The sequence below is a fragment of the Scardinius erythrophthalmus genome (assembly GCF_964197995.2).
Source record: "Scardinius erythrophthalmus genome assembly, chromosome: 14".
Classification (NCBI taxonomy): Eukaryota; Metazoa; Chordata; class Actinopteri; order Cypriniformes; family Leuciscidae; genus Scardinius; species Scardinius erythrophthalmus.
The window spans coordinates 13665533-13678612 of record NC_138234.1 but is presented as its reverse complement, the minus strand read 5'-3'; the positions used below and the strand labels follow the sequence as shown (position 1 = coordinate 13678612).

The following is a 13080-nucleotide window of genomic DNA, read 5'->3' as shown; positions in this document are numbered from 1 at the left end:
CTACAACCCCCCCCCCTCCCCTCCCCCCTCCCTTTTGCGCCATACGGGATTGGATATTCAATTTCTTCAAATCCGTATTCAACAACATTAAAATTGATTTAGAGTAGTTGAGCTTGTAGCCATAAAATGTACCAACGTGTTCTATGATTTTTAGAACATTCGGAAGGGATTGCTGTAAATCCGAAAGGTAAATAAGCGTATCATCCGCGTACAGAGAAACGGAGTGTAATGTGGACCCTATTTTAATGTGCTTTGGCGTATGTATTGGGCTAATGGTTCGAGTGACAAATTAAAAATGGCGGGAGATGCTGGGCACCCCTGTCTGGAACCACGACATATACTGAAAAGATCAGAAAGGTGCCCAGCTGTAACAACCCTTGCAGAGGGATTAGAATATAATACTTGTATCATTTAATAAAATTTGGGCCAAATTTGAATTTTTCCAGGACATTCCACAAATATCTCCATTCCAAGCGATCAAATGCCTTTTCTGCATCAAGAAATAAAAGTCCACAAATAAAAGGAAACCAGTCTGATCTGAATTTATTAACTTCCCACTAACTCTATCAAGATGCATGGCAATAGCTTTGGAATAAAATTTTATATCTGCATTAATTAAAGAAATTGGGCGATAGCTTGAGCAATTCTGGGGGTCCTTCCCTGGTTTATAGAGTACTGAAACAAGTGCTGTGTTGAGATCCCTGTGGAAGAAGCCCTTTTCTATAGCTGAATTAATAGTATTATAGCCAAATAGGTCCTATAATATTCCATAATTCCAGGTACAGCTCCACAGGTATCCTGTCAATTCCCAGTGAGCGCCCCTATTGGTTAATTTAACCGCTGTGTGTAATTCCTCTAGTGTTATGGGGATATCCAGGTCCTTAGATTCATCGTCTGATAGCTCAGGTAAATTCAGGCTGTCAAAGAATGAATCAAATAAGTCCCGTGAGAATCGGTCTTCTGAAGAGTAGAGGTTCTCAAAAAATGATTTAAATGAATTATTAATGTCAGCTGTTTTGGTGACCAATCCGTTCACTGGACAATTTATAGAAGGAATGTTAAATTGGTTTTCTTGCTGTTTTAATGTTAACGCAAGGAGACGACTTGGTTTACTACTGTCAGTGTAATATTTGTGTTTGGTGATATGCATCATGAATTCAGCCCATTGCCTCAGCATATCATCTAGTTCTGCCCTCACAGACCTAAGCTTTGTTGCTACCTGATTACTATAATTGTCCTTAAGCTCCCTCTCTAATTTACAGCAAGCCTGTTCCATTTGAGTAATCTGTTGCGTTCTGCTCCGTTTAAGATAGGATGAAAAAACAATTGCATTTTGGCGCTGAAAGCCTTTGATTGCTGACCAAACAACCGCTTTGTCTGAAATGGTCAGAAATAATATGAGGTAAGAAAACCATCTATTGTTGGAATCAAGTCTGGCATGGATAAAATGTAATCTATTCTTGAGAACATCTTATGATGAGGGGAGAAATAAGTGTAATCTCTGGCTGTAGGGTTCTGAAGCCTCCAAATATCAACCAAGTTTATATCCTTGACAAAGTTCTTTAAAGCCTCAGAGGATAAAGCTTGTGCACGTGCAATGGATGGACTAGACCTATCTAAATTGCAGTCAAAGAACGTATTCATATCTGATCCTATAATACGTAAGTAGTTTGAGAGACTCAGCAACTCTTTGGTCAGCCAAGGAAAATAGGACGAGTCAAAAATCGTGGGGGCATAAATGCTTACAAAAGCTATTTTTTTTACTCTGAATAGAGACCCCACAATAAGCCAATCTCCCTGAGTTGTTAGAGTTAATCTTCTCAATTACCAAATTAAGTTTGCGTTTCATTAAAGGGATAGTTCACTTTGAAAATAAATTTTGGTATGTTTTAGCTTACCTCAAGGGCATCCAAGATGTAGGTGTCTTTTTTTCCGCAGTAGTTTCAATTTTGATATTTTTAGGTCAAACCGTTCTTGTCTGTCAGTCATATAATGCAGGTCGATGGTCACTGTATCAAAACACAAGCACAGAGTCCAAATTAAAACAATTCTCCATCGTCCAAATTAAACAATTCCCCATCGTAAGTACACATTGATGGCCTAAGACACGAAACGAACGGTTTGTGTGTGAAAATGAACAGTATTTATATCGTTTTTACCTCTTGTAACACAGCACACGTCCAAATGACCTGACGGCGCGGGCGGGTATAGATGTATACATAGATGTCGCCTTGGCTACGGTTTCGTTCCAATGAACTGCGTGTGTATACAACTGGTGAAACATACGTTTTTAATCATGGATCCGTGAAAAAAGGCTGCGACGAATCTGTAGCTGTCTAACATCTGCTGGAAATCCAGGTAAAACTATCTGCGTGCACGTGCGCGTTCCCCAGTTAACATGATCCCCAGTTGATCCGTAACACCTGTTTTTATACACACATTTGAACTTCTCACAAATTATTATTTTTTAACCAAGAATAGTTACGGAGATTTATGTGAATACAGATTAAAATGTTAAAACAGATTAAAATGGGGGGTAATGTTTTCGAGCATATATTTTTCTGTACTATGTTTGACTTAAAATAAACTAGCTGGTTACACTTGGCAAACTTGATCTAATAGAAACATTTTCTGTGTATTTTTCTCTTTCTATGTATCACAAATTTTAAGTTGCATGTATATCAGTGGTGGAGGGAGAACCGGTCACTTTATACCCTGATACTGAAATACAGAAAGACGATCTGATAATGTGGATGTTTGGAGATGAAAACTATCTCATTGCTGAAAAAAAGACTGGAAAGACCAGAGAAACGCATGAAGGTCCTGGTGGGAGATTCAGAGACAGACTGAAGCTGGACAAGAGGACTGGATCTCTGACCATCGAGAGCACGAGAACTGAACACTCTGGACTTTACAAGCTACAGATCAGCAGCCAAAGAGGAACCACAAACAAGACATTCAAAGTTGCCATAAAATGTGAGTAGTTGTTTATTTAGTTTTTTATCTTTGTGTGATTCATTGAAATTAACAAAACTGAATTTTAATAGTTAAAGTGCACACTGAGTTACTGTAATGTAATTCCTTTTGTATTTTCCTCAGTTTATTAAATGTTATGGTGTACAAAATGATGAACTGATGCAGCACAGGAAATTACTGGCCCATTAATCATAAATAATGAGCCAAAACATTATGATCATCTTCCTGAAATTCTGGCCCTCCATGTGCTGCCAAAACTACTCTGACCTGTTTGATGAGGTCCAGTTCCGACTTTCAAATGCCCATTGTAAGTGCTTTTGATGGTGGACAGGGGTCATAATAAGGGGCTTTCGCACCAGAGGAATCTTTTCATAGTTCCTAGAACTATTGGAGGAAGTTCCCGGTTTTTGGCGTGTTCGCACCGCAGGAAATAGGAGCGATTTTAGTTCTAGGAACTCTGAAGTAGGAGCTAAATTTGTTCCACCAAAAGAGTAGCGTCTAAACCAGCACAATTGGACCTATCAGTAGCTGCGTTTACATGGACACTTATAATCGGATTGACGGCTCAATCGGACTAAAAAACCTTCATGTAAACACCTTAATTGATCCGATTGAGCTCGATCCGAATGAAATTTCGATCGGATTGAAAGGGGTGGTTTATCCCTTTTGTAATCCGATCGAGAGAACATGTAAACACTTGATCGGATTGAAAACCGAAACTGAAAGGTCTGCGCATGTGCAATGACGTTAACTAGCGTAATGACGTATGACGCGCGGAACGAGCTGTTCTTCCTGTTGAATAAAGTGTCATATTAATAAGTTTCCCGTCATTCTAAAATTCTCATTTCACTCGCGCGTCTGTGAAGTGAAGCAGGACAACGTCCCACCAGTCCTTGTTTTGGATTCTCATCCACAGACGTCTGGTTTTGGCCGCGGGGAGGGGCATTTTTACTGCGTGATCAATAAGCAGCACGGCAAAACGGTTAATGTGCTCTAAATTATGACCAGAGACGAATTCATATTACGTCTGCTGTTTAAAACAAATAAAGATCCAATAGAGGAGAATATTTATGCGCGAAAAGCGGGAAACTCTGTATATTCGTGCAGTGTGCGCATGTCAAAACATCAGATCCGATTTAAAACTTGTGACATATAAACGCGCACATCAACCCGATTACTTTATTTATCATTCATGTAAACACCTTGTTCGGATTCATCAGTCGGATTGATTTCATTCCGATTGTGTCCATGTAAACGCAGCTAGTGACGTTGGTGTACACTGATTAGCCGAATGCACGCGAAACACTAGTACCCGCCATTTAAAAAGAAAGTTGTGTAAACAGATTATAGCCTATATATTTACTCCAGATACTAACATGGAAAACTGATAAATGGATCTCTTAATCTTTACGCTGATGAGAAAATCCAATGTGACTTTGAGGGGACCAGGAGAAACATAATTGTGTATTTCTGCTCAGCTAACAACACTGGACATCAACCACACCGCAAACACTAATAACTTTTCATTACTGTCTACTTTCTATGTATAACAGTTCTATAGACTGTAAAAAAAATATGGACGACGCCCCTTCGCTCTCTTCCATTGGTGAGAACTGAAGCCGCCAGTGTCCCGATATGGCGTTGACATCGTGGGGTTTGAGTCTGCGCAGTAGCGATTTCGGGACCAGACCTGCGCAGTGGTGAGCAGGAAGTAAAGCCGCAAAATCAAGGCCCCACCCTCACTCTCGGTGTGAAATAATTAATTATAGAAATGTAGATATTAAATTTTAAAGCTCCATTCTCCTCTGTCCTCCGAAGATCGCGAAAAAAAAGTCTGTTTGGTGCTTCAGTGACTACTTCGTTCAGAAAACCTGTCAATCATGACGTCACACCACCGTTTTTATAGCATCAACTAAAAACAAAATTATTTTAAAAACAAACACTTGAATTTACATCAGCGTGATAAAAACTACAGTAAATGACAGAAACCACCTTCGGAAAAAAGATATTTGAAGTGTAATTAAATAGTTGGTCTCAAGTCCCGTTGAATAACACGGGGAGGCGGGGTTTAGATAGATAGACCTTTATTGTGGTCTATCTTTATTTGTTAAGTCCTGTACCTGCGGCCTGAGGGCAGCAGGCAGAAGTGGCTGTGGAGGGGATGATCTGGGTCTCTGACCCAGTGACGGGCCATGCGTGTGATGGCTTTATTGTTTTGGTGGCCGTGGTCTGTAATAGGCAGGCTAATAATTTTGGATGCAATATAGGTGACCTTGGTGAGTTTATTTCTATTGGTGATGGATAGCTTATTATAGTATCAGGGTGAGCAGTAAAGAAGGTTGGGTTGGATGATGATGGTGTATAACAGTAAGAGATGTTTAGGGGTGACACAGAGGGCACGGAGCTTGCGGAGAATGTGAAGTTGCTGCTGGGAATGTTTATGAATATTGATAACATGTTGCTCAAAGGTAAGTTTATTGTCCAGCGTAAATGGACCTATACTAGGTTTATTCTAGGTTTATGACCTATACTAGGACCAGTCACCGCGGGGCGATCGAGACGTTTTGGCTTCACTTTTCAGGGCTTGTGCGGTACGCTTGGTTCTAACTAATAACTAGTGCTGTCAAATGATTCAAATATTTAATCGTGATTAATCGCATTAATGTAGTTAGCTCGCAATTAATCGCACATTGATATCTATTCTAAATGTCCCTTGATTTCTTTCTGTCTCATTGTTCAACTCTTATCAACATGGAAAAGTGGATCGGCTTGCTTTGTGCAAATGTTTTTTTATTGAAAACAACTTTGGCAAATACTGTAGTGTTCAATTTCACACTAACATTCTCACTTGGGGCAAATAATTTCTCACACAATGTGCCACTGTCCTTCAACAGCCCTTTCTAAGGGATCAAAAGAGGCGATTACAAAATAAAATTATAAAGTGCACATGTAAGGTAAACTAGGACTATAGTGCAGTTAAAACCATGCCTTAATACTTTATTTTTCTCAAGTTTGCTTTGACCATAGCAGTCAGGCTGCTGCTCTTTATTCACCAGAGGCTCAAATGGTATGATCCCCTGACGCCCAGCTGTCACCAGTTTATAGTTTGTCCCTCCTTGGACGCTCTTGGAAAATTCTCAACACTGCTGACCGTGAGAACACACACCCGTTTCAGAAATACTCTGACCCAGTTGCCTTGCCGTAACAATAAGGCCCTTGTCAAAGTCGCTCAGATCTTTATTGCTGCCCGTTTCTCATGCATAAACACGTTGATTATGATAATTCATTGTTTGCTTACCATCTAATCTACCCAGACCTTAATATGTGGTCTTGTTAGGAGATGATCAAAGATATTTGCTTCACCAGTGACTTGTCATTTATGTTTTGGCTCATCAGTGTATATCTTTGTATTTGTTAAAAATATATTTTTTTGTAGTTTGTTCTACACACACACACCCTCAATGAAGCTTTACTGACTCATATATTGCATAATCTCCTAATTTCTTTGTTTCTATTTGCTACCATGATATAAAGTGAAGAAAGTGTCAGCCAAGGAGGGAAAGTCTGTCACTCTGAGGACTAATGCTGCAATACAGAGAAATGATGAGTTGCTGTGGCTGTTTGGAGATGAAAACTCTGTCATTGCTGAAATCAAAGGAGGGATTGGAAAGATCTGCACATTTGACGTTGCTGATGGGAGATTCAGAGACAGACTGCAGCTGGAAGAGAACACTGGATCACTGACCATCAGAAACATCACAACTGAACATGCAGGAGTTTATACTCTGAGGGTCATCAGCAGGAAATTGACCAAAATCATGAGATTCAATGTTACTGTCAGAGGTGAGTCTCTCAAGTCTTTCTTTTTAATTTGATTTGTTAGTTTGAACCAAACCCTGCCAAGTGTGAACACACACCCTAAGATTCAAGTTTCAAAATCTCCCACTGAACTGCATTGTCAAGTAAACAGTTCTGTTGCTGCCTTTCCTCCATGAGTATTTCATTCAGTTATTATTTAGAGCAGAATTCTGTAAATAAAGCTTCTCATCTGGATTAATGGTCTTTGAGGCAGCAAAGTAAATATGCAAGGTTAATTTTCTAGCTGATTTTAAATCCCTATCTGATTAATCTTTGTGAAGTACTGTCAAACTCTGATGTTCACATGTACAGGAACTTATATAATGGAAACTTTTTCTCTATATTTCTCTTGTTCTTGTGCTGCTGTCACAAATGTGACAGTGTTGAAGACAATAGGGATGAGGGGAAAGACCCTGATACTGAAGTACAGAGAGATGATCTGATCTTGTGGATGTTTGGAGATCAAGACAATCTCATCGCTCAACTGACCGGAGAGACCGGAGAGACGACATATGCTGATGCAGACGAGAGATTCAGAGACAAACTGAGGCTGAACAAGAACACTGGATCTCTGACCATCAGTAACATCACATCTGGACCTTATAATCTACAGATCATCAGCAGCAAGAGGACATCTTACAGGAACTTCAGAGTTTTCAAGTGTTGTGAGTCTTTCCATTTCCTTTTAAGAAAGTTTTATTAGTATTATTAGTATTATTATTATTGCAATACATAATTGCTAAATAAATTAGCTAAATGTATGTCCCCTCCTTGCACCAAATTAAATAAAAAAATGAAAAGCTCTGCAAAAACAACTGAATGAACCGATCTACAACGAATCTGATTATCAGTTAATCAGGTCTGCATACAGTGAACAGAAATCATTCACAAAAGACGTCACTTTACAGTAGTAAATTAACGGATTTCTATAGACAAAAGGTATCAGAAAAATACAGGAGGACATGGAGTGAATGAAAATACACGATACAAGGCAAGCTAAGAATGTTGTATATCAAGCATTTCAGACAAACTAATACTTTAACACGTCTTCGCCTTTTCCCGTCAGTTGCTTTGACAGATGTGTGCATCTGTTTAATGTTTCATACATATTTCCTCAGCACATAACTTACATTTTACGGTTGTATCATTATCTGTAAATGTCAGAACGTCACGCGTATTTCCATTTGCAAAAAGTTTCAGTGAACGAGCGGCAGTTTGCATATACACATCAAGTTCATTTTCTGAATTTGGATTGTACAGAACATGTGTTTTCAAATTGGGGTCCAGGAACCAATTACGCCAATATTATTTTGGAAACACCAGGATGTCTTTATAACATCTCATTTAATATTGTTCATTTGTATAATACTATATTTAATAAATACAGTAAATTTAGGCCATATCAAGTGATATATTAGTTGAACCTGACAATTTAATATCTGTGTCTGTACAAGTAACTCTGTTTGTTCTCCAGGTGAGTCCGGTCCCAAGACAGTGTCAGTGATGGCGGGAGAATGTTTAGTTTTAATCACTGATTTTAAGGTAGAAAGTGATGAGAAAGTGGAGTGGAGATTTGAAGATAAAATTCTCTCAGCCGGAATGAATGGAGACATCAGTAAGACTTCATACGGTGCTGATGTGAGATTCAGAGGCAGACTGGAGCTGCACCATCAAACTGGATCTCTCACCATCAAAGACACCAGAACCAGCGACACTGGAGTTTATCATCTAATCATCTGCAGCAAATGCGGAAAGAACATTTGCTGTGAATTCAGTGTTACTGTCAGTGGTGAGTAAATCAACTCTTCCAATATGACTTTTTTTATCAGTTAAAGTGACTTCAGCCATTTCTTTGAAAAATAAACATTTTGTCATCGTTTACTTGCTCTTATGTTGTGCTAAACTTAACTTTATTTCTTCTGTGGGACTATCTTCTTTCTACTTTTCTCCAAATAATGAAAGTAGATTTGTCCATTTAGTGTCAGTCTCCAAAAAGGACCAGGAAGTCCATATGCGCTAAATTCCAAGTCTATTAAAGTCATGTGTTACCTGGTGTGAGATGTAGATCATTATTCACTCAAGTTCGGAAGACTAAGTTCACAAATCGTGTTAATTTGTTAGAAAAGAACAAGTGCTCAAACAAGACTAAACTTGGTCCTTTGTCATTTTATGGTAAATTCTTGTCATTAGTTTTGACATCTGACTACAGATCTTCCTTTTTTAATGTCTTTGTATTTCAGATTCTAGAGGAAAACGATTGAATAATTCATCAGTTGTACAGATAAATGGAGAGGTTCCTGTTGGAGTGAATATGCAGCAGGCCACAAGTCCAGTTTGATCAGAAGACACTAGCCATAGGCATTTCACTTTTGTGCTTGGGGGACACATCTGTTCTTCATAAGGTCCTCTTGGCTGCAGATGTACTAGTGGTTAGCTAGCCAGAAACTAACCATATATGGACTTATTCAATGTATCGTATTCCTATATGATGTAAGGTATGTACTCTTATTGGTTAAAGGACACGTTCGGTATTTTACACTTAAAGCCCTGTTTACAGATCGTTTCTGATGAAATAGAAAGGTTAAGATTAAAATTTGGACACATGCTGCTGTCCCGAGAATTTTAGGTTTCTTTCGCTTTCCCAAACACCTACAGAATGGTTATATAGGTGCACTGGAACAGTCCTTCCTAAAACGCATTAAACTTTCGTTTACAAAGATGTGAAACTCACTGAGTGGTCAGGGGTGTTCACTGATATGCTCACACAAAAGATGCTTTCCAACAGGTTTTATCGTAGTTTTTGTCCAACTCCATTGACTTGCATTGGATGTGCTGAGGTACGGTATTACTCTGCGCCGGAAACTGAAATCGGATCGCAAACTGTCTATGATCGCAAACAATGAAATGCCAGTGGTTTGCTTGCAAAGGTGCATTATCGCCACCAACTGGGCTGGAGTGTCTATTATTCAAGCTCTCAACGGAAGAAGTACGGGTGTGAGACGTTTGGAAAAATAGGTCCACTCGGTGAGTTTGGACCTATTTCATCAGAAACGATCTGTAAACAGGGCTTTAAGTGTAAAATACCAAACTTGTCCTTTAACTCTGTAACTCAACAAAGTGGCAGTGTAGCAAAGCAGTTGAAACATAGGAGGAAACAGGATCCACGTGCAGCAGAAATCTTTTATTAAATAAACTCAACTTGTAAGACACAGAATAGGGAACAGGACAACCAACATACAACATCATGAACTCATAAAGACTGAACAAGACACAGGGCTTAAATACACAGGAAAATACGCTAAACAATATAACAAGGGGGCGTGACCAATCTAAAACACCTGAGGAGACTAGTTAAACATTAAACATGACGGGGAACGCCCAAACATGGAAAAAGACAGTGGAACACAGACAGAAATCATGACAGGCAGTAAAATTGAGAAACTGTTAATTCAACTGCTAATTATGAGGACTGAAATGAGGCACAGTTGGACCGGAAATTTTACAGTTAATCTGACACCCTTAAAGACAGAAACAGCCACATGTGGCGTTAAATAACCATTGTTCTTAAATGTTTTAAAATTTTTGAACTGCTAATCTAACTGAGATTCGTTGAAGAGGCTCCGTAGTAAACGTGATTGCGTCATCAAGTTTTGATCCGCATTAATTTGTCAAAGAATCACGTGCGTTTTGTTTCTCTGAGCCAAATATGAACAATTGTTGATGCTTAGTTTCACCCCCGTCCCCAGATTGGTTTTAACTTTCATCTACTCACCCAATAAACATTTTGGTCTTTTGCAAAACCAGTTAGGCTATCATCTTTATTTGGACATTCACTTTGCACTCTTTGACACAGCATAACACAAATCAAAAACAATTATACAACTGCTTTACACATCGAATGAGGCAATGAAATGTATGTTTTCAAACGAGTCGCTACACAGTGAACCAGTGGAATTGCATCCAATGGAGATAACTGGCGCAGCCAAGAGTTCCGTTTCTAAATTTAAATAATAGTCATGTAGTTTGTGAAAATATTTTATACTTTTATAAATACTTATGCCTCCGCTTTGCAGTCCTTTATCTGCTATAACTATGTAAGATTGCCAGATCGGATCGCGTTTCTGTAGTTCTAATGGGACAAAAGAAAACTACAAATTTGACTTGCTTTACGGCAAGCGTTACAATAGTCATTATTTTGTTTTTCTTCGTTTCTGATGTCGCAATACATCATACTTTCATAAAATCATGCATCATACTCTACATTGTCTGTGGACATGGTTCATTCCAAAGCCGGTGCGAGCGTGTGTGCGACAGTAGGCTGCAGGCGGCGAAAAGATTTATGACAGCGGTAATGGACAATTCCGCTTCCAACCTGTAGGGCGACCACAGAGGAAAAGTTCCATAGTGTTGCTTTAAGGGTTAAAGTGACAGCAGCCTGTTATGTTGTAAATGATGACAGAATTTAATTATTGTTTGAATTATACCTTTAACACCAGTATTGGGTTAATGCTCATGTTCATATTTATGCTCATGTTTTTGTGATCAAACCTGAATGTCAATTTGTAATGTGATCTGAAGTGCCTTTGTATTGCATGATAAAACCGCCTTATTGCACACAAAAAAGCTTGTTTGCACTTACTCAACTATTGTAGGTACTTTAAAGAAATGTGTTGTGCCTTTGATTATTCACTATTGTGAATTAGTATTATTCTCATTTGTAAGTCATTTAAATAAACGTTAAAGGGTTAGTTCACCCTAAAATGAAAATTCTGTCAGTAATTACTCACCCTCATGTTGTTCCAACCCCGTAAGACCTTCGTTCATCTTCGGAACACAAATTAAGATATTTTTGATTAAATCTGAGAGCTGATCACTCCTCCATAGGCTTCTAAGTGATTGAAACTTGCTGGCCCAGAAAATGTATTAAAGACATCGTTAATATAGTCCACATCTGTGTTGCACGTCACCACGTATCACACATGACCGGCGTCGGCCAATAGTGAGCCTACGTGGTGACAACACAGACGCGCTACGCTTAAACACTATGTGAAAAGATCCGAGGCCCAGAGAGAAGGAAATGAAAAGTGGAATAAAGTCGTTATTTTTCTTTTGTTTTTGCGCACAAAAAGTATTCTCGTCGCTTTATAAACATAAGATTGAGCCACTGGAGTCACTTGGACTATATTAACGATGTCTTTAATACATTTTCTGGGCCAGCAAGTTTCAATCACTTAGAAGTCTATGGAGGAGTGAGACAACTCTCAGATTTAATCAAAAATATCTTAATTTGTGTTCTGAAGATGAACGAATGTCTTACGGGGTTGGAACAACATGAGGGTGAGTAATTTCTGACAGAATTTTTATTTTTGGGTAAACTAACCCTTTAATATAAAGATATTAATTTGTGTATGAATGACAATAAAGAATTTCACTCACCTGAAGAAACCCATCCTGTCCTTTTAATTATCTGTGTTAAAAGAGTGTGTTAATGAAGATTATTGCTCTACACAACTTCTGTCTTCTTTAATTCTAATTCAGAGGCAAACGTCTCTATCGCCGTAGCGACAGTTTTCTGTCTTCTGTTTTCTTTCTAAGATGAAAAGATATACAGTATATTGATCTCTGTCATGGAAATGCATGTACACTGTAAAAAGTGAACATGGGTCTAAGTTGGATTACTAGAACTATTTGAGTCTATTTACTTAGTATTTCTGCTTTCCTAATCGTAATTGATTATTGTACACTCATTCAACTTGAGCGCATAGAAATTCACAGACACTCAAATATCTCACTTTCACCCAAAGTATAATTTCCCTTTAAAAGGATCTCCGCGTCAGACGTTTTTTCTGACGTCATGACGCACGAGCCTGATTTCAACTTCTGTTGCTCAACTGACAACCGCCATTTTCTTTTTCTCTCCGGACTCGGATGAAAAAGGTAGGTTGGAAGTTTATTGTAATTAATATACTCGAAAATGCAACTTTTAGACGTGTTTTAGTTGTTTATGAGTTTATGAGTTAATTAATGTTGTTTGTGAACATGAATACTAACGAAATCGTAATTACCCGAATTTTTGAACGTACGTTTGCGATATTCTCGAGGTCAGCGTTACTGAACATGCTCTATGTATACAATATGTTGCATTTACTCGTTTGTTTTATAAAAACGTGTTCAGTTTGTATCTTGGGAGTGTGTGTATACAATTATTTTTTTAAATTTATGCCTCCTTAACCGTCTTTGCTGCGC

The 13080-nt window shown here is 38.5% G+C and overlaps 1 protein-coding gene across 8 annotated transcripts in view; it reads left to right on the top strand.

Moving 5' to 3' along the window:
• LOC308702493 (uncharacterized protein) overlaps window positions 1–12774 on the top strand; it is a 67428-nt gene extending 54654 nt beyond the window's left edge. For 7 of the 8 annotated variants that reach the window (XM_081385377.1, XM_081385379.1, XM_081385384.1 and 4 more), the window contains 5 exons: window positions 2671–2976; window positions 6511–6819; window positions 7216–7499; window positions 8309–8623; window positions 9075–12774. In XM_081385377.1, the coding sequence (XP_081241503.1) occupies window positions 2671–2976; window positions 6511–6819; window positions 7216–7277 (677 nt within the window). In that variant the 3' untranslated portion in view covers window positions 7278–7499; window positions 8309–8623; window positions 9075–12774. The remainder of the gene's footprint in view (window positions 1–2670; window positions 2977–6510; window positions 6820–7215; window positions 7500–8308; window positions 8624–9074) is intronic. The other variant, XM_081385378.1, reaches the window with a different exon arrangement.
• Window positions 12775–13080: the final 306 nt, after the last annotated feature.